The sequence below is a fragment of the Haplochromis burtoni genome, unplaced genomic scaffold (genome assembly GCF_018398535.1).
Source record: "Haplochromis burtoni strain Fernald_Lab_line unplaced genomic scaffold, NCSU_Asbu1 Contig_7, whole genome shotgun sequence".
Taxonomy (NCBI): domain Eukaryota; kingdom Metazoa; phylum Chordata; class Actinopteri; order Cichliformes; family Cichlidae; genus Haplochromis; species Haplochromis burtoni.
The window spans coordinates 5,237,216-5,264,404 of record NW_024582368.1 but is presented as its reverse complement, the minus strand read 5'-3'; the positions used below and the strand labels follow the sequence as shown (position 1 = coordinate 5,264,404).

At 39.3% G+C, this 27,189-nt stretch overlaps 1 protein-coding gene across 2 annotated transcripts in view; it reads left to right on the top strand.

Annotated features, from left to right (window-relative positions):
* Positions 1-27,189, top strand: part of ryr2b (ryanodine receptor 2b (cardiac)) — a 75,429-nt gene that overhangs the window by 33,684 nt on the left and 14,556 nt on the right. Inside the window, exons 48-94 of one of the 2 annotated variants that reach the window (XM_014337495.2) lie at positions 192-312; positions 581-750; positions 868-1,088; positions 1,750-1,840; positions 1,920-2,060; positions 3,053-3,216; positions 3,411-3,489; positions 3,639-3,728; positions 5,019-5,156; positions 5,250-5,327; positions 5,412-5,487; positions 5,620-5,743; positions 6,098-6,213; positions 6,799-6,875; positions 7,737-7,852; positions 8,056-8,105; positions 8,208-8,268; positions 8,671-8,918; positions 9,350-9,431; positions 9,742-9,872; positions 9,956-10,270; positions 10,372-10,609; positions 10,978-11,065; positions 11,179-11,265; positions 11,414-11,575; positions 11,695-11,757; positions 14,590-14,715; positions 15,756-15,868; positions 16,747-16,843; positions 17,873-18,003; positions 18,785-18,836; positions 19,198-19,248; positions 19,424-19,523; positions 19,885-19,964; positions 20,747-20,823; positions 20,984-21,057; positions 21,289-21,369; positions 21,579-21,667; positions 21,927-22,055; positions 22,404-22,508; positions 22,763-22,844; positions 22,931-24,207; positions 24,380-24,438; positions 24,913-25,054; positions 25,206-25,292; positions 25,537-25,749; positions 25,904-26,034. In XM_014337495.2, coding sequence (XP_014192981.1) covers positions 192-312; positions 581-750; positions 868-1,088; positions 1,750-1,840; positions 1,920-2,060; positions 3,053-3,216; positions 3,411-3,489; positions 3,639-3,728; positions 5,019-5,156; positions 5,250-5,327; positions 5,412-5,487; positions 5,620-5,743; positions 6,098-6,213; positions 6,799-6,875; positions 7,737-7,852; positions 8,056-8,105; positions 8,208-8,268; positions 8,671-8,918; positions 9,350-9,431; positions 9,742-9,872; positions 9,956-10,270; positions 10,372-10,609; positions 10,978-11,065; positions 11,179-11,265; positions 11,414-11,575; positions 11,695-11,757; positions 14,590-14,715; positions 15,756-15,868; positions 16,747-16,843; positions 17,873-18,003; positions 18,785-18,836; positions 19,198-19,248; positions 19,424-19,523; positions 19,885-19,964; positions 20,747-20,823; positions 20,984-21,057; positions 21,289-21,369; positions 21,579-21,667; positions 21,927-22,055; positions 22,404-22,508; positions 22,763-22,844; positions 22,931-24,207; positions 24,380-24,438; positions 24,913-25,054; positions 25,206-25,292; positions 25,537-25,749; positions 25,904-26,034 — 6,623 coding nt within the window. Of the gene's footprint in view, positions 1-191; positions 313-580; positions 751-867; positions 1,089-1,749; positions 1,841-1,919; positions 2,061-3,052; positions 3,217-3,410; positions 3,490-3,638; positions 3,729-5,018; positions 5,157-5,249; positions 5,328-5,411; positions 5,488-5,619; positions 5,744-6,097; positions 6,214-6,798; positions 6,876-7,736; positions 7,853-8,055; positions 8,106-8,207; positions 8,269-8,670; positions 8,919-9,349; positions 9,432-9,741; positions 9,873-9,955; positions 10,271-10,371; positions 10,610-10,977; positions 11,066-11,178; positions 11,266-11,413; positions 11,576-11,694; positions 11,758-14,589; positions 14,716-15,755; positions 15,869-16,746; positions 16,844-17,872; positions 18,004-18,784; positions 18,837-19,197; positions 19,249-19,423; positions 19,524-19,884; positions 19,965-20,746; positions 20,824-20,983; positions 21,058-21,288; positions 21,370-21,578; positions 21,668-21,926; positions 22,056-22,403; positions 22,509-22,762; positions 22,845-22,930; positions 24,208-24,376; positions 24,439-24,912; positions 25,055-25,205; positions 25,293-25,536; positions 25,750-25,903; positions 26,035-27,189 lie in introns of both variants that reach the window. The other variant, XM_014337493.2, reaches the window with a different exon arrangement.

Genomic DNA, 27,189 nt, shown 5'->3' with positions numbered 1-27,189 from the left:
TTTGACTGAAAGGTGAATTTAAAAATAAAATCCAAAGTAACTCACAGGACGAGTCAGTATGAGGTTAAAAAACAGGTTATCATATGTTATGACACTGAAATTTTGTAACACTTGTGACCAGTTATTTTATTAATTTGTATTGTGAAAGTTGTTGTTATTATGTCTTGAATGACTATTTTATTTTTGTCCAGTTAATTCAAGGAGGCAAAGGAGAGGCAATCCGTATCAGGGCCATTCTGAGGTCTCTCATCCCTATTCAGGATCTTCAGGGAGTCATCAGCATCTCCTTTCAAATCCCTTCAGTCTCTAAAGGTTGAATAGGCCACATTGGCCAGACTTTGGCAGCTGTGGCTTTTTTCTAACTCATTAGACATTGATGCCTCACTCCACAATCGCTGTGGAAAAATAGTGGAGGTGGATGGAGGCAACTGAGGCTAAGCGCCTTATCAGATATTAGACAGTCCCAAACCATTCTTTCACACAGAGAGATGGGACCACATAGTTTTCACAGTAGATGTAAAGTACATAATATGTTAATATGACCTTGGTCATCAGATCTAATCTTGTCTTGCTTTTCCAGATGGTGCATTGGTTGAGCCTGACCTATCTACAGTGTTCTGCCCAGACCACAAAGCAGCCATGGTGCTGTTCCTGGATCGGGTTTATGGTGTTGAGAGTCAGAGTTTACTTCTCCACCTTCTAGAAGTTGGCTTTCTGCCTGACCTTCAGGCAGCTGTCTCTCTTGACACTGTAAGCTGAGAAATATTCATTTTTGTTTTCCATTAAATGCTATAACATCCACCACTCCTTATGTAATCTGGGGAAACTTCACACCCATAAGTTAAACCTCTTTTTTTCCCTTTGCAGGCTGACCTAGGATCCACTGATATGGCTCTGGCCGTCAATAGATACTTGTGTACTGCTGTGCTTCCCCTTCTCACCAAATATTCAGTTCTTTTCCATGATTTAGAGGACCACATCTTGCTGGTTGATTCTCTCATTCAGGCAGTCTACCGCCTCTCGAGGGCTCTTAGCTTGACCAAGGCTCAGAGAGACACTACAGAAGACTGTCTGTTGGCTTTGTGCAGGTAGGGTGTCCAGCTGGTATGAATGAAAAACAGAGGACAAGGTCAAAGAATGTGACAGTCTATATAATATGGCATTAAATGGGTGGGGTTCTCTGAATGAGAGCTATATATTTAGGGGAAGTGTTGTTCCTCCCTTGAGTATCATAATCCAATATTGCATTTTTCAGTTTTTGGGTCATTGAGGTTTATTTGCAACAGCATCCAAACTAGATTCACCTACATATCCGAAATAAATGGTTTGACAGCTGGATTCGCTATGTTTGGCTCTTAATTTCGGAATTATTACAACATTTCCTTCCTATATCCGCTGACATCAGTGTCAGGCTGCTGTTTGAAAAAATAGCAACAGCAAAATATTAACCAATCCAGATACAGCTTATTCCCACTCATTATATATAATGAATCACTGGGAATTCTCATTTTCCAAATACAGATAATTGGCATATTAAATGAACAAGAGTGTGATGTTAATTATTGGATTTATTAACATTTTGCTAATGGCATTTTCTGAGTTATGTCATCCTTCTGAGATGTACTAATCAGTCAAAAATATCGTTGTGCGTGAGTGTGTGGATGTGTGTGTGTAGGGGAAGGGTTGTTGTGTTGGCTGATGTGGAATTAATCTGTTTATGTGACTAATTCTGCAACCCTTGGTCCTCAGTAAACTCCAGCCACCTATGATGCAGCCTCTCCTTCGTCGGCTTGTCTTTGATGTCCTTCATCTGACAGACCACAGCAAAATGCCTCTAAAGGTGGATAATTAAATTTGGGCTTGCCACACACTGAATATGAAAATAATTTTGTTAACTAATCACGACTTTCATCTATCAGCTCTTGACCAGTCACTATGAGCAAAGGTGGAAGTACTACTCCCAGTCTGGCAGGCAGGGTGAGCAGGGTTGTGCATCTGAAGAAGAACTCTACCTGTCTACAAAGTTGTTCTGGGGGGTGTTCAAGGCTTTAGCCAAGAAGGTAAACTAAACTGATTATGTGTGTTAGTTTTGACTTGAGCTTATAATTACTTTAAATTTGTACTTAAGCACAAAAATAATTGCATTAAATGGGGAAAAAAAGGTTTTCTTCAAACTAATTCATCTCATGATGTATCCTTCATCTTTTCTTGTCCTCCTTACGAAGAAAAATGGCAAAATACATTTCTCATGCGCTTCTTTAGTGTACTACGAGAGCCTGCATCGGGGAAGATGTAACACACTTGAGATAAGGTGTTAATTTTTCATTTCCTGGTATGAAACCTCCCACTCTTAAAGTGACTGTTTGGAAATGTGAACAGCATAATGTACGTAAAATATGTCTGCCAGATACTTACCTGAACGATGCAGAACGGGAAAACATCAAAAGAAATAAGTTGATGAGGTCAAACCACCCACACATGGAGCAGACATCAAACAGACTCAGAAGCAGAGCACAGTATTAGCACTGCACAGAACTATGAAGATGTTTTTCGCTGAAATTACTACACAACAAAAGGCTTGTATATGTACAAATGTACATGCTTGGGTGTACAATATATCTCTTGCCCTGCTTATTGCACTTCTTGGTTGGGATTTTGATTGCTCGCGTTATGTGACACTGACAAATCTTTGCATATGAAAATGCTTTTTCAGGAGGAGTATGCAGTCATATGTTTACTTCCCAAGTAACTAAATCCATAACTTATTAAATTTTAATTGAATGAACTGTGTTAAATACAGGCTCTGAAATATATAGGTGGGTTTTTGGTTAACACGATTATTGCAGTTCATATAAAATGAGTTCTTCGCTGTCCTCCCATAACCTGATCTCATGATGTAGTGTTCCCCTAAATGGCAATGAAAATAATAAGGAAGACGCTAGTATAAGGTGACATGCTGCGTGAGGAGCATGTCACACAGCATCATTGTTTTTACTCTTTTTGATAGCTTGTCTTCTTGTCTAATTTGTTTTGTTTTTTATCTACTTTAAAGCCCCAGATACTTCAGTTATCGAGTCTGTGTGTGCAGTGCCTCTCTGCAGTGGCCATGGCCCTGCCTCCTGATCATATGGAACAAAACTGCTTGTCGCACATTGAGAAAATAACCTCCATCGATACAGACGGACACTTTGACCCCCAGCCTGTAGATACTACCAAGTAAGATACCCCAAGGATATTTTTGGATGATTGAAAAAAGAATCGTGTGAAAATGACCTGCCTAATCAGAAGTGTAACCTGTAATTTAGCAGACCAAGTGTTGTATTCTATGAATATAAACATTATGATTCGCAGAGATTAATGTGCAGTTTTAATCAAGGCTTAATAATGTATTATTTCTGTCTCTGCATTAGTGTGTCAGTGCCAGAGAGGCTGGAGTTTGTTGTGAACAAGTATGCCGAGCATACTCATGAAAAGTGGTCACTGGAAAAGGTATCATATCCTGGTCTGGACTGACTGTCATTATAAGAATACCTTTGTACATATTTTTCTCTGCGGCCTTGTCAAAACATCTCTCTGTACTGAGTCCCTGATTTATTCTTTGTTTTTTGTTTAGTAAATCTGTGTGTTTTCTCTTCCAGTTTGTCAGTGGCTGGGTTCATGGAGAGCACCTATGTGAGAACACCAAAGTTCACCCTCGCCTCAAGCCGTACAGGGCTCTTGCTGAAAAGGTACAGATGAAGTAGTCAGTTTTTATGGCATGTGTGGATGTTCTTCAAGTGTTCTTCAGTAATGAAAGTGGTGATATCCTAGATGTACAGAGACAATTGCATACATACCAAATGTCAAGTAGTGATGGGTGATTTGCTTCACAGTCCAAACATAGTGTTACCCCCCCTTACCTGATGTAGAGGAGACTACAATTTATTCCTCACTTCCAGCATGAAGACATGTTTGAACAACTGATTTAGCCAGCTGTAATTATTGAACATAAGTGGCAGGATATCAGCTGAACACCTTTAGAATTATTAAGGCATAACATTTACTGTCTCTTTAATTTTTTTAACTTAACATACCTCACCTCGTGCTCCTATGCTCTTCACCTCCGCCCCTCGGTGCACAGTGGAGTTTTTCACTGGCAATGTGCCTGATGGAACAAATAGTTAAGGAGATGAGATGAATGACTGTCTTTGCAAATGCAGTCATGTGATGTTCTAATGTAAAGAAAACAGTTCAACAGTCAAAAATATCCTCTGATCAAATATGGTAGCTCGGCTGCACTCCTGCGTGGAGCAGCACACAGAAGTCCAGCCATGTGTGCGAACGCCCATGCATGCCCAGACATGTTTGTGCTGCACATGTCACTCATATGTGGAGGTGCAAAATTAAGTCTTTAAATAATCAAATTTATTAAAAATCTCATATTAATGAAAATATTATTTTAATACATCAGTGTGGACAATAAATAAAACGGATAAGCCGTCGCCATTAAATTGAAACCATCCTCAATCCATGACATCATCGTCTGCTGGCACAACCTAGTACATACTGTAAAATGCTAAAATTGTGCAACACACAGTGAGTCATAATCTTATGAGAAATTTCATTTACATATACAGTACTGTATATAAATCACATTAAAAGTGTTAATATTTTTGCAGAACAGTGTGATCTTCAAGTCTACTAAACATTTACTTTTCAAGCATATTTGATCTGATTTTTAACCTTGACAGCTACGTGCAGTACCATTTGGACATCTTTTAGGACCACTGCTCAATAGAAAATTGAGTGGAAATGCAGAATAGATCCACATTGTTTACTTTACAGGACACATTTCTAAAGGCAGACAAGATTTAGCCCAGAAAATAACATCCATGTGATGCCTGGTACTTGAAGGCTGGCTATATGCACTCATTGACAGGCTGTTACAAGTTCTTGAGCTATTTAAATAGTCTGCTGTCCCTTGATACCTGCTTATTTTAGTTTTGCATTAAACCTTTTCTATATTTCTGATTTTCCAGGAGAAGGAGGCGTACCGCTGGGCCATCAAAGAGACAATAAAGACTATGCTTGCCTTTGGCTGGAACATAGAAAGGACCAAAGAAGGAGATGCGTTTAGCATGCATCCATGTACACGCAGGGTCTCTCAGTCTGGACAGGTATATGTGCTCATGTTCTGCTTGTTCTTGTTAAAGCAGCGTTGCTTACAAATAACTTTTTATTCCATTAATAAGACGTTTTTTTTGTCCTAGCTGTCATTTGAAGGCGCATCAACCTTCAGCCCCAAACCTGTGGACATGAGCTGCATCACCTTATCATGGGACCAATGTGTAAGTTAAAGATTAGATATTAGAACTGGCAGTTGACATATTATTCAGTTATGTTAATTTTCTTCTTTCTTATCTCATCTTCAGGCCATGGCTGAACAGCTGGCTGAAAACTACCACAATGCCTGTGCTAAGATGAAGAAATTAGAACTTGAGAGTAAAGGTGGCATTAAGTGTTGATAATATCTAGTTAATCTCCTCTCTTTTCTCTTACTCTTATCTCATCCCCCTTCATTTTAGGAAGAGCTGAACAGCTAATAAAAGTGCTATGCATTTCACTCATATCTATTCTCAGGAGGAGGTAGCCATTCGCTGCTTGTACCTTATGATACCTTGAGTGCCAAAGAGAAGGCTAAATTCAGAGAAAGAGCTCAGGATGTCCTCAAGTTCCTTCAGCTCAATGGCTACACTGTGTGGAGGTGAGTACAGAATACGCTTATGATTACACTAGGGCAATGCAATTCAGTGTGAATGAGGTGCTCCATTTTCATGTCACAGTGGCATTTCTCCCTCACCGTTGATTAGAGGCACTGTAGCAGTCAGTCCACAGCCCTTTTTCTTTGTAATAATTTCCAGTACAGGTCACAACCAGAAATAACTCGATGTGTAAGATAAATGTATTACCTCTTTGTCATCCTGCTGCAACATTTGCATCTTTGCAATAAAAATCTTGAAATAAAAGAATTCTGTATTATTAAGTATTTATGATTAAAGTTCAGTCTTGCTTTTAGTAGTGGTGTTTCATAACTCATATCTGATTTCTTGTTCTAAAGAGATCGGAAGTCAGTGGAAATGGACTTTCCAGCCATAGCCAACTGCTTTGCATACACGCTGCTTCAGCGGCTCCTGTCTCACACTGAGGAGGCCCAAGAGAACCTTTTAAAGCTTGGTAAGATAATGTTGTATATTAAAAAGAAGATCAAAAAAAAAACATAAAAGATTTTTGCAATATACCGACATGTTAAAGAGAAGTTTTCACAGCACTATATGCTGTCCTGTGAAAAATAACTACACCTCATAACTTAATAGCTTGTCAAACCACTTTTGGCAACAATAACGGGAAGCCATCGTTTCTGGTATGACTTTATCAGTCTCTCGTGTCATTGTGGAGCAGTTTTGGTCCACTCTTTTTATGCCCTCACATACAGAGTTGCCTCCAGGATTTTTTCATAGGGGTGGCACACCAAAAACAGGATTTCTGGTTTAATTATGCTGTTTTCAAATATAGGTTACTTGAAAAATCTGGCAAAAAATTGAGAAAGAAAAGAATTATATGCCTAGTTAATTTCCTGCTATTTAAGTTGAAAAAAGGTACTTATGAAAACCAAGCCACCACAGAATAGTTCAGCCTAGTTTGGGTATGTGAACCTATCTTTCTTACATGAAGGTGACATAGAAACACTTTTTTTTTAACTTATCTGTATTATCTTGACAGTTTTACCTTTCATTTTTCATTTTGTCTTTTTTTCTTCAGAGGTGATGCAAGCCAGAGGACAGATGTCTAAGGGAGAGAGGGCTCCACACGAGCAACCAGTCATTTTTTTTCACAAGGTTTGCATCAACCAATCTGCATATTTAAACACAGTCAAAGTCTAGCATCTGATAAAATCTCTGACATTGATTTAACCCCCTTCCAATCTAATTCTGCCAGTGCTATTTTATTTCGTCTCATTAACTTTTTTTTTCTTATTTCATTTATGCCATCTAATTAGTTTTGTTTGATGGTTGCCATAGGCAACCCCTTTAAGTAAAACCCTTTGGGCTGTGTAATTTATTTAACCATTTTGGAAATCTACGTGGGCGTGTCAATTGCCATCAGGACATTGATTAAGGCTTCCTACACTGCTCTGGCTCTAAGGAGGCAGCAAATGAAAAGAGTTTGTTTTTCATCGATGGGACCTCCAGAGTCAGACCTTGTCAGCCAAGACTGTGAGCAGCCATGCCTCACATCTCTGCTTCTTTCACCCCCAATCAGCCCACTCACACCAGTCTGTGTCTGTTTGGCTGTTCATCTGTCTGTGAATAGCCAGTTCATCATACTTTCTCTGCCTGTCATTAAAGTCATGTTAAAAAGGCACAAGGCTTTGCTCAGTCCCTGGAAGCTTTCTTTCCTTCTTTTTAAAGAAACTTCTAGTAATGATTACAGGGTGTTCAGACTTTTAGGCCGATCACATGGATGTTTACTTATCTAGTGTTGAACAAGAGTAGAGACACATATTTGATGTAACTGTGCAGCCACAGAAAGTTTTCTATTAAGTTTTGTCACTGTGTGGTTTCATGAGCAGAGGACCAAACAGGCAAACCGTGCATGTGATCTCATCAAGCACATACTGTTTAGAGGATATTTAAGGGATTTGTTAGTTATAGATGTTGGTTTATGAAATGATTATTGACCTTTTCTCTGTTCAACAGGTTATCCTTCCTCTTTTGGAACAGTATGTTAAAAGCCACCGTCTATATTTCCTGTCTACTTCCTCGAGTGATAATAGAAGCCATGCCTCGAGAAAGGAAAAGGAGATGATTGCATGGTACAAAACAAAGTTTGCGTTCTTGTTTTTTATACTCTTATCTGATCATTTCTCAGCTATTTTGTGCATTTTTATTTATTTAAAGAAATATTTGAATTTTTTCAGAAAAAAGCTTCAATATATTCTGTCTTTTTATTTTGTGTCCTGTGATTTTCAATTCATCTTCTCTCATTACTTTCCTTGTGCTTTCTGTTTACATGTAGCCTCTTTTGTAAGCTTGCAGCGCTTGTAAGACACAGGATCTCAGTCTTTGGTAAGGATAGTGTGGACATTTTAACATTTATTTGTTTATTAAGTGTTAATCTGTGCTTTAATCCTCATAATTCACATATAATGTGTGCATGTGTTTTTTCAGGAAGAGAAGCCTCGTCAGTTGCAAGCTCCCTCCACGTTTTGGCTCAGGCTCTTGATGCCAGGTAACTGGATGGCACTTTCACACTCTGCCAAAATCGATCTTCTCGCTCTGCCTGCAGTGGCATCAGCGTTGCACCACCATGTCTAAGGATGAGATGACTGATGTAATTGAGCCACTGATGCATTGATGCTATCTAATTGTGGTTGATATCACTTTTGCTCCCTGAGGACAATGCCTGTGAAGCAAGCACAGTAGTACTGTGGCTCAGCAGAGGTTGATGCCATTCAGACTTGTCTGAGGGATAGATTAGCTGATAGATAACTGATTTAGTCCATTTAACTCCCAGCCAGAAGTGTCACAGTAGGAAACCTTCAGTGGATATTTCTCCTTTGCAATACTATAACAAAATAATGTAGAATATTTTTCAACTCAAATAATTTATTTTCCCACTTTTTCATTATAGGACTTTAATGAAGTCAGCACCAGAGTCTATTCAGACATCTCTGCATTCCTTTTTTAAGGCAGCGGCGTCTGATTTAGAGATGACTGTGGAAACTCTTTCTGAGAGCTTAGTTTCGCTGCCTCAGAGTAGGAGTCAGCTGGCAAGAGGAGTAGCCAAGGTTCTCAACTACACAACCTCCATCCTTCTCCCTACACTCACTTCTCTCTTCCTTCATCTTGGAAACCAGAACCATGGAGTAGATCTCCTGGGTAAGAACTACCATTATAGTGGTTAAGTAGGAATGCCATGTTATTGTATTATTTCATTTACATCCTAAAATGCATGCAGAAACATGCAGATGTCACTTGTTAAGATACATTTAGTTATCATCTCAGCATGACGAGAAACACACATACGTTTTCAGGTGTTGGATGCACAGCTGGTTTCCACACCCCTGAAATCACTTGGGTACACCCTCCCTTCAGCTTGAAACCAGCTCTCATTCAGTGCCTCGGTCATGGCCACAAAGCAGCAGGAGCATACTGTCTCTCCCAATAATATCCCGACCTTTCACGAATCATTCATTACCTGAATCAGCAAGCATGCAGCTAATCCACCTCTCAGTGACTGAATGCTTTCGAAACTGTGGGTTCAGTGGTTGTTTGTGAAAGAAAACTTATGCATCACCTTGTTTTTTCAGCTGGTGGTATACAGGTATCCTGCTACAGGATCTTAAACAGCCTCTACGCTCTTGGAATCAGTAGCAGCATCTACATGGAGGGGTAATGCTTGATTTCAGATGTCTCCAAGATGATATCTTAAATAATTTTTGTGTAATGTACCTATATCTCATGATTGAAGTTATTTATTATATTAACCACACAGTGTTGGTACAACATCAGGGTATTCAGGGTGTTATAAATGTTAAAGGCTACCAGATAGAAGAGGATGTTTAAACCTGAGATGCATAGAAAGCAGCTTTCAAGCAAACTTATGTTAGCAATCCCGATTTGTAATATTATATCGTACTTTAAAATTAGTCAATTATTCACCCATGCCTATATCCTGATATGCACAACTCTTTCTATACAGGCATAGGTCAGCAGCAGGTGCTTGTCTGGCAGCCTTGACAGGAGCTTTACCCGTGTGTTTCCTGGAGCCCGATCTAAACCAAAACAACCCTTACTCCATCTACAATATGATGACTGCTACTCAGATAAAAGGTATTATGCAGGCACATTTCATACCCTGTTATATTGTTATTCGCTGTCTCTTGGGAACCTTAAAAACCTTCCATCTTTGTTAGACCAGGGATTGCCAGATCAGGTGGAGGACATGTGTCCCCTCCTACCTTCTCTGGGACAGGCGCTGAGGGAAGTGGAGGAGCTGGCAGGTGCTGGAGCTCACCAGGCCCACTACATCCATGTTGCAGAGGTTACTTTGCCCATGCTGTGCAGTTACATTTCCCACTGGTGGAACTTGGGTCCTGAGGGACAGCCAGAAAGGCCAGTGTGTACCTCTGTCATTCCTAAGCATGCTAGTGACCTACTTGGCAACATCCTGCGTATCATCCACAATCATGTGGGTGCTAGCCAGGGTGACTGGATGAAACAGCTGGCAGGTACTTGTGTGGTGGACAATAGTGGCTTGTTGTTTAGATATACTTATTTCATATTAGTCAGTAATGCATATTTTCCAACATCTGTCATTTATATCTCTTAGTTTTTTCTCAGCCAGTCATATGTAAAGTCCATCCTGAGCTGTTAAAGAGCCACTTCCTGCCACTAATGGAGAAACTGAGAAAGAGGACAGAATGTGTGTTGGTAGAGGAGGAGCAGATGAAAGCAGAAGGCGGGGATACCTCTGATGCGGAGTTGCAGATACAAGAAAAGTTCGCTATGCTGGTCCGAGACCTCTACGCCTTCTTTCCCCTCCTCATCCCATTTGTGGATTCTCATCGGTAAGACACTCGAAGGTGCTTGTATGTGGAGGAGCGGATACTTATTTTTCTAAAGTTAGAAGTAACAGAAGTAATGTAAAGTATTTATAGACTCAATGAAAGGTGAAACTTATTTTGCTATTTTTTGTAGCGACTTGAGCTCCACTTTAATTATTTCATGGCCCCTGAAGTTCCCTTTTGAACCACATTGTTATTTTGTAAAGACGATAAAGAACAAATGTTGTTAAGAATTCAACAGCCAGTCGTTGATTTTTAACTGCAAAAAACTGAGAGATGATACTGCGAGGTTATGTTAGTTATTATTTCAGGCATATGCTTTTGCTTTACAAATTCTGTGTTGTGAATGTGTTTTGTCAAATTTATCTCAGAGCCAGGTGGCTGAAAGACCTGAACCCTGAGGCTGAGCAGCTGTTCAGCATGGTGGCAGAGGTCTTTATATTCTGGGCCAAATCCCATGTGAGAATGATACACAGTGTTTTTATTTATTTGTTGTTCTCATGCCAATGCCGTCTCAGTGAATATTTTGTCCATTAACTGTCACGTGTCTTTGCTTATGTTCTCTGCAACAGAATTTCAAATGGGAGGAACAGAATTATGTTGTTCAAAATGAAATCAACAACTTGTCTTTCTTGACCAATAATGACAAAACATTCAAGGTTGGTCATATTTACAATTTGACCTCATCCATTACATGTGTGCTGATGTACATCTCTTTACAAAATATATGTAGAAATCACAGAAGAATTGCAGCTGCCACTAAGTGTAAAGAAAAAAATCCTGTTTTCATATGATCCCAATACTCAGCTTGACAATGAGAAGAGGAAGATGAGGAGGAAGAGGGGTTGTTATTCCATCAACACCTCTCTCATTGTGGCTTTAATGAAGAGGCTGACCCCTGTGGGACTCAGGGTTTGTTTTCCAAGCGATCACAGTCTCATCATCTTGGCTAAGAATGCCTTCTCTCAGGTAAGTTGGAAATGTGGACCATGCTAAAATCCTCCACCTTTCACATCCTTCATTACGTGCTTGTGCACATTTGACACTGTTTAGTATACTTAATGTGGGCAATTACATGCTTTCCACAGAAGACCGCTGAGAATGAGATCCAAGACCATATTTTCAATTGTGTTGTGCATCTTCAGAATCAGGTGGGTGGCTGCTTTAATTTATTTGACTAAGCACCATAATCTTAGATAACTATCTTTGGGTACAAAATTTGAAAAGGCTCAAATGTATGCAGCATTGGAGAGTAACAGAATACATGTACATGGATGCCGCATGTAGTCCTGATGAGCCGGCCCGGGTTCGAGTATGACCCATACTTTAATTTATTTTTTTTAAACTCAATTTCCATCTGGGATTAAAACAGCTTTTCTGATTCTGATTGCTGGAAACCCAAAAAAACACGTGATAAGAGGCTCTAATGTAAGCGTCGTGTTAATATTGGTGGCGTCACTTACACAATGGACACAGAGCCAGCAGTGCCAGCAGCAGCCTTCAGGATCTCCACGCATTAACATGCTGTTTTTAGACTTGATGGATGGCGTTAACAACCTGATAGCTGCAAATAATCGTGTGCAGTTCCACATGATTATTAACAGACAAAAAGAAAACATATTACTGATACACTGTTCCCATTGGGGATATGTTAATTGGAAACACTACATTGCCCATAGGTGTGAATGCGGGAGTAAATGTGAGCGCAAATGGTTGTCTCTGTCTATGTGTTAGCCCTGCAACAGACTGGCGACCTGTCCAGGGTGTACCCTGCCTCTCACCCTAAGACAGCTGGGATAGGCTCCAGCGCCCCCCGCGACCCTGAAAAGCTACATTGTAGCTTGCCATCACCAGTGTGTGAATGTGTGTGTGAATGGGTGGATGACAGGTTGTGTAAAGCGCTTTGGGGTCCTTAGGGACTAGAAAAGCGCTATACAAATACAGGCCATTTACCATTAACGGAAGTGAATGGATGGATGGATGGACGGATGGACTACTGATACAGAAATAGTTTTCTATATGAGATCGCTGCAAAAAGTGCAGTCTTACCTAATGTCCACCATACTGTTACTCATTTTATATTTAGATTTAAAAATCTAGTTGGTATTGGTATGGCAAGTAGCCTTCAGTAATAGTAATAAATCACACAGCAATAGTACATTCATGTAGTTATAAAAACCATGACAATATATTAAATATTCCAAAGTATTCAGAATACGTTACTCTCATTGAGTAACTTAACAGAATATAAAATACATTTTGGTCCATGTATTCTGTTATCTATAGTGGAATACATTTTAAAAGTAACCTTCCCAACACTGAATGAGCAGGCCAACAGAAGTAAGCTTTAGACAGATGACAAGACAAAACAATAAGCAGATATACACCAATCAGGCATAACACTGTCACCACTGACAGGTGAAGTGAATAACACTGATTATCTCTTCATCATGGCACCTGTTTGTGGGTGGGCTATATTATTTTGTTCTCAAAGTTGTGTTAGAAGCAGGAAAAATGGGAAAGTGTAAGGCTTTGAGCAGGTTTGACAAGGAGTGAATTGTGATGGTTAGATCACTAAGTATGAGCATTTCCGAAACTGCAGCTTTTGTGGGGTGTTTCCGGTCTGCAGTGGTCAGTGTCTATCAAGAATGGTCCAAGGAAGGTAAAGTGGAGAACCAGCCATGGGTGGACAAGGCTTATTGATGCACATGTGGAATCAAGGCACATGTGGTCCAATCCAACAGACAAGCACACGTGCTGTAAAATGTAATGCTGGTTTTGATGGAAAGATGTCAGAATACACAGTGAATTGTAACTTGTATATGGGGCTGCATAGCTGCTGACCAGTAAGGGTGTCCAAGGTCACCCCTGTCCACCGCTGAAAGGTAATGGCAGGGTGCATCTGTGTCACTTACCTGGGGGACACCTGGCACCAGGATCCACTGTTGTAGAAAGAGCGAGTTGGCTGAGGCAGTGCGTTGCTTGGGCAAGGTTCTGCTGAGGAACCTTCTGCAATCCATGTGGCTGTTACTTTGACGTGTTGCAGACTATACACACTCGTTCACAGAAACAGTATTAGCTGATGGCTGTGGCCTCTTTCAGCATGATAATGCACCCTCCCAAAAAACAAAAACTGGTTCAGGAATGAGTTTAAGGTGTTGACTTGGCCTCCAAGTTCCCCAGATCTCAGTCCAATCGACCGTCTGTGTGATGTGTTGGACCAACAAGTCTGACCCATGAAGGTCCCGCATCATAACATACTGGACTTAAAGGATCTGTTGTTAACATGTTGGAGCCAAATACCATAGGACACGTTCAGAGGTAGAGTCCATGCCTTGACGAGTCAGGGATGTTTTAGCAGCAAAAGCGGGACCAACACAATATTGGGCAGGTGGTCATAATGTTATGCCTAATCAGTGAAGTATGTATTAGTTGTATGAATTTGTGTTTTGGACTGCCCTTAGACTGCAAATTACAAGCGTATCTTTTCTACTTTCTGAAGAAATTCATCATATTCACCGATATGCTTGAGTACAGAGTAACTTTTAATTTGTGCAACAAGTGTCTGGGAAATTAAATCAGAGAATGCTTTCATAGCCTGTAAAATCCAAAGCTGTCTTTTTATTAATCTCAGGCAGTGGCTCATTGTTCACCAGAGACCTGAATGTGACATACTCGCCACACTGTACTAAATATGCATGCAGCATTTCTGTATTCATAAATCACTGATAAATGTGTTCACTCATAAGTTAGTGATGGGAAAATTCTGCTTTGTCATTATAAACAACTTTTAGAGCAGAAATTCGAGTAAATGTTTTTCCCAGCGGTCTTTGAAATCCTTTTTTCTTTTTTTATAATGATTTGTGAATACAGAGTCTTTATTATTAGTTAGTATATACAAGTTCAACAACTGTTATAGCTACCAGCACCTTGGAACAAAACAAATGAATGAGCTAATCTTTTCTTCTTCTTTTTTTTTATAGGGATCAGACAGTTTAAGACAGAAGATTCTTACAGAGCTCCCACACCAACCCGGGACCATCAGTGGTGCAGAAAAGACTGTTGACAGGATTATGAAAATAGCTCGAGTCCTTTATTATCTTGACCAGGTGAGCTTTTCCATGCTATAGAAAAAGTTGCTGCTTAAGACACTGAGTAAAGGCTCCGTCCTTTCCTTAAGGTAAATTTGACAAGCTGAACGCAATCTGTACTGTACAGGAGACACGGCACGAGACTGATTGACAATGGTCTACAGCCAATCAGGACGCAGAACACAATGCACTGTCAAAGCAAAATTGCACAAAAAATCTGCGAAAACTGAACCGCGTTATAGTGAGGGACCACTGTACACAGACTAATATTACCTTATCCTATTTTTAAAAAAACAAAACAAACAAACGCACAAAAAACCAACACTTTTAAGCTGTCTATGGTGTTGTATATCTAACATCTATTTCATTTGTGGAATGGGGAACTTACCATAATTACGTTCTCCCTGTACACCATATTAAGATGACAGACTCAGGAATCCTCATCTTTATATGTGAATAGTTAATTCAGTAAAAGTGGAGAACTTAAATGCTTTTTTTGTTTTATAGAAAGGGAATAGAAGAAACTAATTCTTGAACAAAAGCTCTCTTTTAGTAGAAAGTCTCACATTGATGTCTGGGCAGTGTTGGAGTTGCAACTCTACCCGACAGTGTGTTAATGTCCATGATGAAGTTATTGAAACGTTTGCTGAGGTGTTTTCATTCTTAACTGCGTGATTGCTGCGTGACAGAGATTCAGTTATGTTTGGTGTCTTGGAACTATTTTATTTGATATATACCTCTCTGTATGTATTTGTGTATCATGACAATAAGTGGTCTTGGAGACATCTGTTTATATATCCTGCTCAGCAGATTTTTTTCAATCCCATGATGTCACAACTCTGAGATGCAGTCACAAAAGTATACAGGTGTGGTCTCTCTGCAAGACAAACTTTAATTTTAGCATTTTGTGACCTGTTGATTGTTTTGTTGATTTCATTTATTTATGTCTTTTAATGTTTGAATTAAACCATTTAAGCCTATACAATAGTTACTATTGCATAGTCCTTTGTACTTAGTACTGGTCACCAGGTTCATGTGCACCATGGTTTTGTGTTCAGGTGGAACACCCACTGAGAAACAAAAAACCTGCGAGACACACAGTTTTATCAAAACAGAGGAAACGTGCAGTGGTGGCCTGCCTGAGAATGACTCCACTCTATAACCTACCCAGGTAAATAATAATAATAATAAAAAAAGATTATCTAAATACTTGGCTTTGCTTTAGTAAGTATATCAGTTGCCATATTGGTTAGGCAAATGACAAAAGGCTAAGCACCCATCCTAGTAATATATATATATTTTTTATAGGTTTATAGTCCTCTTTTAGGTTTTCAGTCTCTCTCTACAGGGTATCCTCCTTTGTATAGAAGCTCATATTCCATTACACAAGCCACAATTGACTGAAAGCTGACCAAATCTTCTCAAATACCTGTAGGACAGACACTGTCATTTTAAACCCATTCTCACTTTTCCCCAAGAGCCTCCTCACTGCAGAAAATGCTTACTTTGTTGCTTAGCTTAACAGTCCACAGATGATACTGACAACTTGACCACTGAGTACTATCACCTGCTCATGTGGTGTTTTTATATAATTTATAAAGTGTGAGACTGCAATGTAGTAGCACGCCCACTCATTTGATAGTTGGCTACCAGGTTATCACAATCCACTTCTAGCCCTTTGACATTAAGAGTGCCACAACAGTAACAAAATTACCAGCTTCCTGGATTGTTGCTCTGGATTTCTGTGGTTTGAGTCTCACTATCTGACAACTGTGTGAACAGCTTGTGCTCCATTGGGAGATGAAAAAATATATTGAAATTTGTTTTTGGTTATAGAATTTCTCTCTTTTGCTCTCTACGTCAGTCTCAGTTTGAAAAACATCAATAAAGCAGTGTATGATTTAAGGCAGGCTGATCTTGTGATTGTGGGTTTGTCACTTATGTTACCAGAGAAGAAATATCTTTATATTTTTTTTCCTGTGTTTCCTTCCTTCTACTTCAGAAAGATAAGTCTTCTCTTTTTGTCATCCTTTTAATTTTCGTCTCTAGGCATCGAGCTGTTAACCTGTTTCTTCAAGCCTACAATAAATCCTGGATATCTGCTGAGGAGCACAGCTTTGAAGAGACACTTGTGGAGAATTTAGCTGTGAGTGGAGAAGGTGGCCCTGCTGGCATTAGTAAAAGTTTAAAATAATGTAATGTTCTTAAAGGGTACCAGATGAGACATGAATTGATTCAACACAGATTTATTGTTTTTAATTAAGTGAAATGTGGCTCTAAATTGATTTTGATGAACTATTCTTACATGAAGTTTTACTGCAGATTGCCTAAGGCACCAGTCAGATAGGCCAACAGACTGGTCGATGACACCTTGTTGCCAGCATTTGCTAAGGAAAAATATGGGTTCTCCGGCTGGTTGACATGTGATTTCCTCAGGTTGCAAGCAGTGGCTAGTTTGAACTGTTATTAAACAGGTATATGGTGCTGCACAGCTGCCACAAGGTTTTGGTTGCAGTGGCAGCATTTTGTACTTTGAAGTTTCACTACCACTTGGTTATTAGTTGGCGAGCGTTTGCAGACGGGATCTTACATGCAAACTGTGAGTAGCTCTGACAATCTGCTAGCAATGGGTCTGGGGGATGCTCAAACAGAGATTGTTATGGGGTTCAGTGCCTCTAAAAACTGAACTTTTCGTGTGCATATAATTAGATATATTCTTCTTGGCATATGATGTTAGTACAGTACCTTCTGTTTTGCCAACAAAACACGTATCGTGTAAAACACACACTTTTTGCTCAAAATCAGCTTAAGACTGTGAGGAATTTCAGGCTGCACAAAAATCCCACCTACACTGTTGTACTGAATCGAAATTAAACACTAATACTATTGTACAATATTTTTACACTCACTAAACTGCCCACTTTCTGGCATAAAAAGTAGGTGGGATGTGACATTGTGCACTCATTATTGTGTTGCCATCTTATTATCACTTTAAACATTTGTTTTATTAAAAAAAAATGTAATCCATTAAGACCTTTTGCTTTCATATGTCTTTTTAGTAGAATTTCCAAATAAATAACAAAGCAGCCAGGTGTAAACCTCAGTCTGCTGTGCACAGCCAGGCTGTGAGATTAAGAGATGTTAGTTCCTTTATTCTTTTATTTCTGGCTTGCAGAAGAGGGGAGTAATGGAACTGTATGTAGGTGGAAGAGGGGAAGAAAAGGATGTGAAGGAAGGTGCCAAACCAATCGATCCTCTCCTACAACTCATTACACTCTTCAGTCGAAGCGCCCTGACAGAAAGCAGGTGTGTGTGCTTATCATAAAAGAATCACTTGCAATAACATTTCCAGTCAGCACAACTATTATTAGTCAAACTCATCAGCCAGAAAGCCAACATTGAATTGACCAGAAGCATTATATTTTTGTCCAACATCTGTGGCCACTGATCTCTGAAAGCTTGGAATGTGGAATATGTTTCTGCTTTTTCCAGGGCTTTAATTTTTGCATAAATGCGTTCTGCTTGATGTTGCAAATAATGTGTATCTTTTACATCAATACATTTTAAGCTGCAGTTTCAGTGGAATGTTCAAAGCATATATTTTTTGCCACAGATGTTGTGAATGGGGGGAAAAAAACCTTTCTTGTTGCAAGCAGTGGTTAAAATTCTTGTTGAAAAGTAACTGAAATAAGTATTCCTATAATGTCATAAATGCTCTTTTTCTTATTGTGTGATCTTATCCACCAGTACAATTAAGATATATTTCTGATATTCCTGCAGAAACTCATAACATGAACATAAATGAACACTTTGGCATCATGTCTTTGCAAAAAACCTTGGTGGAGGAGCATTCCCATTTGTAAAGTCACTGCAGAGATTTAATCAGATTAGTTGGTATCCAGGTGTTGTCTGTTAAGGTCAATAAACATGTTCAATGCCACTGGGTAGACTTGGGCATTAACTGTGTCCGCATAAGGTGTTTAAAGGTAGTAGTGCCTTCAACAGTGTGAGGGGTTTTGAATGAACTTGAACTTGTGCATACTTTGATACACACTAATCACGTCTCGTTTGTTTTCTTTGTTCACAGTAAGGATGGAATTGACAGTCTCTATAAGCCCTACGCTGCTATTATGGCCAAGGTAATAGAACACTCAGTAGTGTCCAAATCTCTGTTCATGTCTTGAAGTCCTTTACAAAAGCATGCAGTGTAACTGCCTGTAACGTTACATATATGACATTGTACTATCATAGTATTTTGAATTTTCTTCTTGAACAACATTTGCCAGCTCCTAAAATTATAGCAATAAATTAGAGAGAAACAAAATGCACAATGTGGCTTTTAATATTACTTTCATTCTTTTGTTTTTTGGTGAATAGCGCATGCAACACATATCAAAGCAAGGTGCTGTGAATTTATGAACTAGGTGTTTCTTTTGTATCCACTTGTATTTTCTACATCTTTTCACATCACCACCTTGCTTTATGTGTTTGCTTTTCAAGAGTTGTAGCAGAGAGGGTGAAGAGAAAGAGCAGGAGGTGGAAAGCTTTGAAGTAAGCGACTTGTGTTTAATATTCCTTGCTTAGAATTTTTGTTAGAGGCTTAACTTGTTAGTTTTTACAATTTCTATTGTGAACAGTGTTATAGATTATTAATAGTCAACATTATGTTAAATTCAATTTGATAAAATGGTGTATAAAAACATGAATTATCTTTTCATTGCCTCAGGAGAAGGAGATGGAGAAACAGAAGTTGCTGTACCAGCAAGCCAGGTTACATTGTCGTGGAGCTTCTGAGATGGTCCTGCAAACTATCAGCGCCAGCAAAGGTAGGAAAGACATTCAAATATTAGAAAATATTTTAATGTAATAGAAAAATATATTAAAATCATAGAAATTTAAATATTAAGATTAATCTTTTGCTTTCTAATTTATTATGTTGTTGCTTTAGATGTGCCAGCAGTAAGTCAGAGTATTTGTGTTAGCTGAATACTCGACAAAGATTCCCACATGCAGGGAACTGAGAAAGTAATCTTTTTCTTTCTGATTGATTTAGTGCTCATTTTCTTGAGACTGACGTGAAGAGAGTAGATGCTTGGTGTGTTTCACTCCTTTCTTCAAATGTGCATCATGCAGTGTTATTGTTTGGAGTCAGTACCATGCTTTTTCTTTTCTTTTGATTAATTTCAGGTGCCATAGGCTCCATGATTGCCCCTACACTGAAGTTAGGCATTGCTATTCTCAATGGAGGAAATGCCACTGTTCAGCAGGTACAGTAATTTCATTGCTTTCCCCCGGAAACTATTTACGTGGGTTTTTTTTTTCTTGGCATTCACAAAATAGATCTGATATATACCTTCTGTGACATTCGCTATTTCTTCATTTTAAATAGGAGTTCAGGTTTTTATATAATAAAACAAATGATTACCATGGATTGAATAACTTAGGGAAGAAACTGTTTTATCAAAGATCTCAGTTTAAAGTAAACGAGTATCTAATGATACACCAGTCAGCCAAAACACTGTGGCCTGTTGGTCCTCTGTGTCTGCCCTGCTGGATGTGTGATCTCTGACGGTGCCTTTTAATATGTGACCAGAAGGCAACAGATCCTGCAAGTTGTATACATTCCCAGTGCTGACCATGGGCACCTTGAAAGCCTTTCCATTTCAGAGATCTAATCATGGTGATTTGGTTCCTGACAAGCTGGGGCAGGCCTTTACATCTACATACTTCTCCTGCATCCACCAATATGAACTATGAGTGTTTACCCGTGCTTACATTATACATATATATCTGTGAGTGGTCCTAATTTTTTTGCCTGTTTGTGCAAATTAAAATGATTTTTTTTGGTCTCACTGCAGGACGTTAAATAGGTCTACAATAATGTTTAAACTAAGTGCCCTCGTGTCATTATTTGTCCTTATTAGAACATAGCCTTTTCAAATTTTGTCATCTTACTGCAGCAATGCTCACAGTAATAAATCTAATTATCCCTGTTTCAAATCAGATCGTCCATTTATCAGACCTTGTCTTTGATGCTTTTGTCTGATAGAAAATGCTGGATTATCTAAAAGAGAAGCGAGATGTGGGCTTCTTTCAGAGCATGGCTGGGCTCATGCAGTCATGCAGGTGAGTAAATGTAGAAAAATTAGATATCATGTCAAATGTTATAAAGGCTGGCAGGTTTCAAATACTGATTGATTTAATTTAAAATAAAAAAAGGCAAGAGTACAAGTGCTTTACTTGTGCTCTTTTTCTGTGTGGTTGTGCCTGCTTTTCTTCTGTTCAGTGTTTTGGATCTGAATGCCTTTGAGAGGCAGAACAAAGCAGAGGGATTAGGCATGGCCACGGACGAGAGCTCAGGTACTGTATTCAAATAGGCAAAAAAAAATCTATTACTATTAATCCATGTCACAGCAGAAGAGCCAGCTGTGAGATCGATGGCCTTAAACATACTCTGAATTTACAGTCAAAAGTGGCCTAATTTTCTGTTCTCTTCATTCTTTGAACATTCTCTTACTCGGTTTATGAACCTTAGACCTCTGCTTTTTTTTTTTTTTTTCCCTCACCCTTTTCTGTCCATCTTTTTCCCAGGAGAAAAGGTGATGCCTGACAAAGACCTAACCTGTGACCTGTTCCGTTTCCTTCAGCTGCTCTGTGAAGGACACAACTCAGGTTAATTGCTTTCTGCTGTATCCAGTTACATTCTGTCAAAGAGTTCACAAAAATATATTGATATATTGAAGAAACATGGATGGAAATTACTGTAGTTTAACAGCGACTTATAACAGCTGTGTACTACATATATATTGTCCAATCCTAATGTATGCAAAGCTCACTTTTAACAATTTGTCCACTTTAATAATATTTTGCTTATGTGTTAGATTTCCAGAATTACTTGAGAACACAAACAGGCAACAACACCACTGTCAACATCATTATATCCACTGTAGACTATTTACTAAGGATACAGGTAGGCACGCTGTGATGAGTTTTCATTTGTAATGCTGTGTATTGGTGTTTCATTTAAGGCACATTTGTGGAGCGTAATGTTTTAGTGATTGATTGACTTAATTTCAAGTAGATGTGTCCAAAGATAAGGCAAAGTTAAATTAGCTGGAGTGCAATAATAGAATTGGATTTGTTCTTTGTCTTTTTCAATAGTTTTGTCTCTAAAAGAACTTTTTATTTGTGCTCATGAAATGCAAACATTTTCCTCTGCTACACTGTAGGAGTCCATCAGTGACTTCTACTGGTACTACTCAGGTAAGGATGCGATTGATGCACAAGGTCAACACAACTTCTCCAAGGCCATTGAAGTGGCCAAACAGGTCTTCAACACTCTCACTGAGTACATACAGGTAAGTCTGTTTCCATTACATTCCATAGTGATTTTATTGCCCAGCTCTGTAGCCTTCATTAAACTTGAACTTGTTCCACAATGTAGTCTTTAAAATGTCTAATTAAGGATCCCAGCAGTCTGTTAATTTGGGGTTGTATATTTCAAATTCTTGTCATGCTGCAGAATTAATTTAGGACCAATCAAACTGCTTCGTAATAGCACTCTGTGATGGGTAAGATGTAAAGTGTCTAAATCTAGACACTCTACATAAATCCACAAGCCGGGGGCTTCTGCAAAGAGCTGTCTATTTCTCTATAAGTTCACTTTGCTTTTACTAGCAGCTCATATTATCAGAGTGTGCATGCAGGGTCCGTGTACTGGGAACCAGCAGAGTCTAGCTCATAGCCGTCTTTGGGACGCTGTTGTGGGATTCCTCCATGTCTTTGCGCACCTGCAGATGAAGCTCTCTCAGGTACAGCGTATTAATCCACTCACAGTGACCATGCATGTTTCCATTTTAAATTCAGAAGACATAAAATTGACAATGCTCTAGGTGATCATGTACTGCAGGGTTTCTACCCCCGCAGTCATCATTTTTAGTTCAGATTTATTTTTAATATAAAACTGTCCTCTGATAATGTGCCCACTCGTGCACAGTGTAATATGTGAAATCAGTAGTACAACTTTATGAAAATTTAACTATGAATATATTTTCTGCACATACAGGATTCAAGGCAAATAGAGCTTCTAAAGGAGCTCATGGATTTACAGAAAGATATGGTTGTGTTTTTGCTTTCCATGTTAGAAGGTAAATATCTTCTGTTGTTTTGCAGTTTGTGATAGTAATAAGTTACCATTTATCATTAAGTAACGACATTCCTGTGCCTCATTCAGGTAATGTTGTCAATGGAACTACTGGAAAGCAAATGGTGGATATGTTGGTGGAATCGTCAGGCAATGTGGAAATGATTCTCAAGTTTTTTGACATGTTCCTCAAACTTAAAGACCTCACCTCCTCAGAAGCCTTCAGAGAACATGATCCTGATCGTCAGGGAAGCATATCCAGGAAGGACTTCCAGAAAGCCATGGAAAACTGCAAGCATCTCTCGCAGGCTGAGATCCACTTCTTGCTTTCGTGCATGGAGACTAATGATGGTGAAATTGTGAACTATGAGGCCTTTGTGGATCGCTTCCATGAGCCAGCAAAAGACATTGGCTTCAGTATCACCGTTCTCCTCACCAACTTGTCAGAACACATGCCCAACGATTCAAGACTAAAGACATTCTTGGAACTGGCAGAAAGTGTTTTGACTTACTTTCAGCCCAGTCTAGGACGCATAGAGATCCTCGGCAGTGGGAAGCGCTTCGAACGCGTCTACTTTGAGATCAGCGAATATAGCCGTACACAGTGGGAGAAGCCACAGGTTAAAGAGTCGAAGAGGCAGTTCATTTTTGATGTTGTCAACGAGGGTGCAGAGAGAGAGAAAATGGAAATGTTTGTCAATTTCTGTGAGGACACCATTTTTGAGATGCAGCTTGCAGCTCAGATATCTGGCTCTAACACTGGAGAAAGAAATACTGGGAAACAAGTCGAGGATAAACGACGCCTGGGCGATCAGGGAATGTTTTTCATGATTCATTGGTGGCTATTTCTCTCAACTCTACTTTCTCTGACAAACCTAAAGACACTGATGAAGATGACCCTGAAGGATATCCTCATGTCGGCTGCTCTATTCGTCCGATTCATTTGTATGGCTCAGGTACGGTGCATTTATGTTTTATTTCACAGCATCTTATACGTGCTGTATATTGCTTTTGTGAGTGGTGGGCTCATAGAGGGAGCCAAAAGGATTAGGATATCTGACTTGCTTGGCGGTATCCTTGAACCAACTCTTGATGAGGTCACGGAGGTGCCAAGTGGTGTGGATCAGCCGAGGAGGTACTCTGCCAGTTTTTCGTCCCACAGAGAATTGAGGGAGATTGGGCAGATGGGAGCTGTGACCTCCCCCAGAGAGGTGGATGTACTGTCAAGCATTTTTGGCCTCAAACTAAAGAAAGAGGAAGGTCGATACAAACTTGTAGCACAAGACCTCACTGCCAGTCTGGATGACCTGTTCAGCACAAGTTCCAGGACCAGTGCTTCCTCTGATTTTGAGAAGCATCAGATAACGGTATGAAAATTACATTCAGAATGTTTTATTTAATGTTCGTGGCTCAGTACATTTTATTTTTCCCAAGGTTTTTCATCTGTGTGGACTTGTCTTAAGCTTCATTGATTTGTAATACTTTGATACTGTTTGAGCTTCATATTAAACTTTGATTCTTAATGAATTTTACAAGCAGCAAATTAAGGATCACACAACCACAGAGGATAAAAATGAAGACACAAAAATGAACACAGAGTGAGTCTCTTGCATGCTTTCTTATTTGGTTCTCAAAGAGGGATTTTCTTTAACTTCTCAATAACACTTTAAGTGTTAGAGTCGCTAAAATGTGTGTTTAAAACCAATAAAAAATATTTTGCTAAATGACAGGCTGCTCCTTCTGGCTGCTCCCTTAACTCTCAAGGGGTTACAACAACAGATGGACCTGCATGTTTTATTTGATTTGATTCCCTGAGGCTGAATTTGTGTCTCCCTCTGGTCTAAAATCTTGGGTCTTAAGCAAACATGCCGACCACTACACTGTTGAGTCACTGCCATTCAAATATAAAAAAACAACTGACTTTTCATGTGGGCTTAAAGCAAAGGTTAAGATCACATTTAACATCAAAAGTTTGAAATCTTAACAGGCAAAATTCTGCTTTCATCATCCCAGATATTGGTCAAAGTAAGGTTGTTTGACTTTCCCTCTGTTTGCGTATGGATTATTTGCAGAGAGAAGTCTGAGAAGAAAATTGGAAATGAGAAAGCAAAGGAAAGGGGGAGAGCCAAGAGATTCTCAAATAAGTTAAAAGAACCACAGAGCCACCAATCTGCCCTTTGGGAGACAATTGGCACTCATAACAAGAGCCTGCTGGTAATATGCACACACAGAGACACACATGGCTGTGAATGTATGAGTACAATGTAGATAAGGATGCATCCTTACACCCACGTCAGTTTTCCTCCACAGTCACATAAATATAAAGGCCACACACCTCAGATTTTTTTCTGTTTCTTTTTTCCAGAACTATTTTGCAAGGAACTTTTATAATCTGCGCTTGCTGGCTCTTTTTATCACCTTTGCAATCAATTTCGTCCTTCTGTTCTACAAGGTGGGAATGTGCTAATGAGACAAGTATTTTGTGCTGTTGTGTGTTTTGTCCATATTTTTTTTTTTTGCCCATTATTTGCTACTTCATGCTGTGAAGCCCAGGGAGTCAAACTGGGTAGTCTCGGTCGATGCTTTACTTTAACAACATTGAATTTCTTATATTAAAAAAGATGGTTTTTAATATTTTGTCAAAAAAAGTCAACTTTGTCTTAATTATTATATATTTGGTCTACTGTCTACCCAAGGTAACACCGTTTCCTACCCTGAAAGGAGAGGAAGGAATGACCACATCTGTTTACGGTGAAGAACTGAACTCTGATGCTGACAACAACAGCGAGGGCAGAGTGTATTTTGTACTTGAAGAAAACAGTGGATACATGGAGCCCTCTCTCAATTTTCTGGCTGTAGCACACACAATCATCTCCTTCTGTTGTATTATTGGTTATTACTGCCTCAAGGTATACCAGTTTAAGAACTTCTTTCACTTTATATAATCACTTTTTACCTGTCAAGAGCCATGAAGTAAATTATTAACTTGAATGTTTTGTTAGTGTATTACTGGTGTACTTATTCAAAGAATATAGTGACTATTGTAGTGCGTTTGATTGAAAGGTACCATTAGTAATCTTCAAACGTGAGAAGGAAGTGGCACGAAGGCTGGAGTTTGATGGACTCTATGTGACAAAACAGCCTCCTGAGGAAGACATCAAAGGCCAATGGGACCGACTGGCAATTAACACCCCGTATGTTCATGACTTGTGTTTTAATATCATTTTTATTCATAAAGTAATGGAAAAATCAAATAACAGCCTGTTTTGTACTTCAAATCTAAGAAACCTGCTACTGACACCTAGTACTTGCTGGACTCTTCGTTAGGTAGGCTTGACTGACTTGGCTTTAAGCCAAATATCAAATCAGCCAATCACGTGGCAACAGCCATGAGGACATGATCAATACGACTTGGTGAATTTCAAACTGAGCACCAGAATGAGGGACAAAGGTGATTTAAGTGGCATTGTTTTTGGTGGACTAGTCTGAGTATTTCAGAAAACTGCTAATCTACTGGGATTTTCCAACTGGGGTTTACAGAGAAAAGGGCAAATATCCAGTGAGCGACAGATCTTTGGGTGAAAATGCCATGTTGATGTCTAAGGTCAGGGGAATATGCCCACACTGCTTTGAGCTGATAGGAAGGCAACAATAACTCAAATAACTACTCAGTATCATGTCTGAAAGCACAATATGTCAAACCTTGAAGCAGATGGGCTAGAGTAGCAGACCACACTGGGTGACACTTTTATAAGCTAAAAACAGGAAACTGAGGATACAATAAACAGAGGCTCACCAAATTAGACGATAGGAGATTGGAAATATGTTGGCCGGTGCGATGAGTCTTGATTTCTGCTGCTAGATCTGAATGGTGGGGTCAGAATTTGGTGTAAACAACATAAAAACATAGCTGCATCCGACCTTGTATCAAGGGTTCTGGTTGCTGATGGTGTAATGCTGTGACTGTAATTTTGCTGGCACCCTTTGGGGCCCTTATTATCAACATTATAATTTCCACACCACAGCCTGCCTTAGTGTTGTTGTTGACCATATCTATCACTTTATGACCACAGTGTGCCCATCTTCTGATGGCTGCTTCCAGCTCGATAATGTACAATGTCACAAAGTTAACATCTCCAGCTGGTGTCTTGAACATGGCAATGAGTTCACTGTACTCAAATGGCCTCCATGGTCACCAAATGCCAATCCAATAGGATACCTCTGGGATATGGTGGAATGAAAGATTTGCATCATGCATGTGCAGCTGACAAATCTGTAGGAACTGCATGACCCTGTGCTGTCAATATAGTCCACAATCTCTAGGGAATGTTTCCAGCACCTGTAAATTA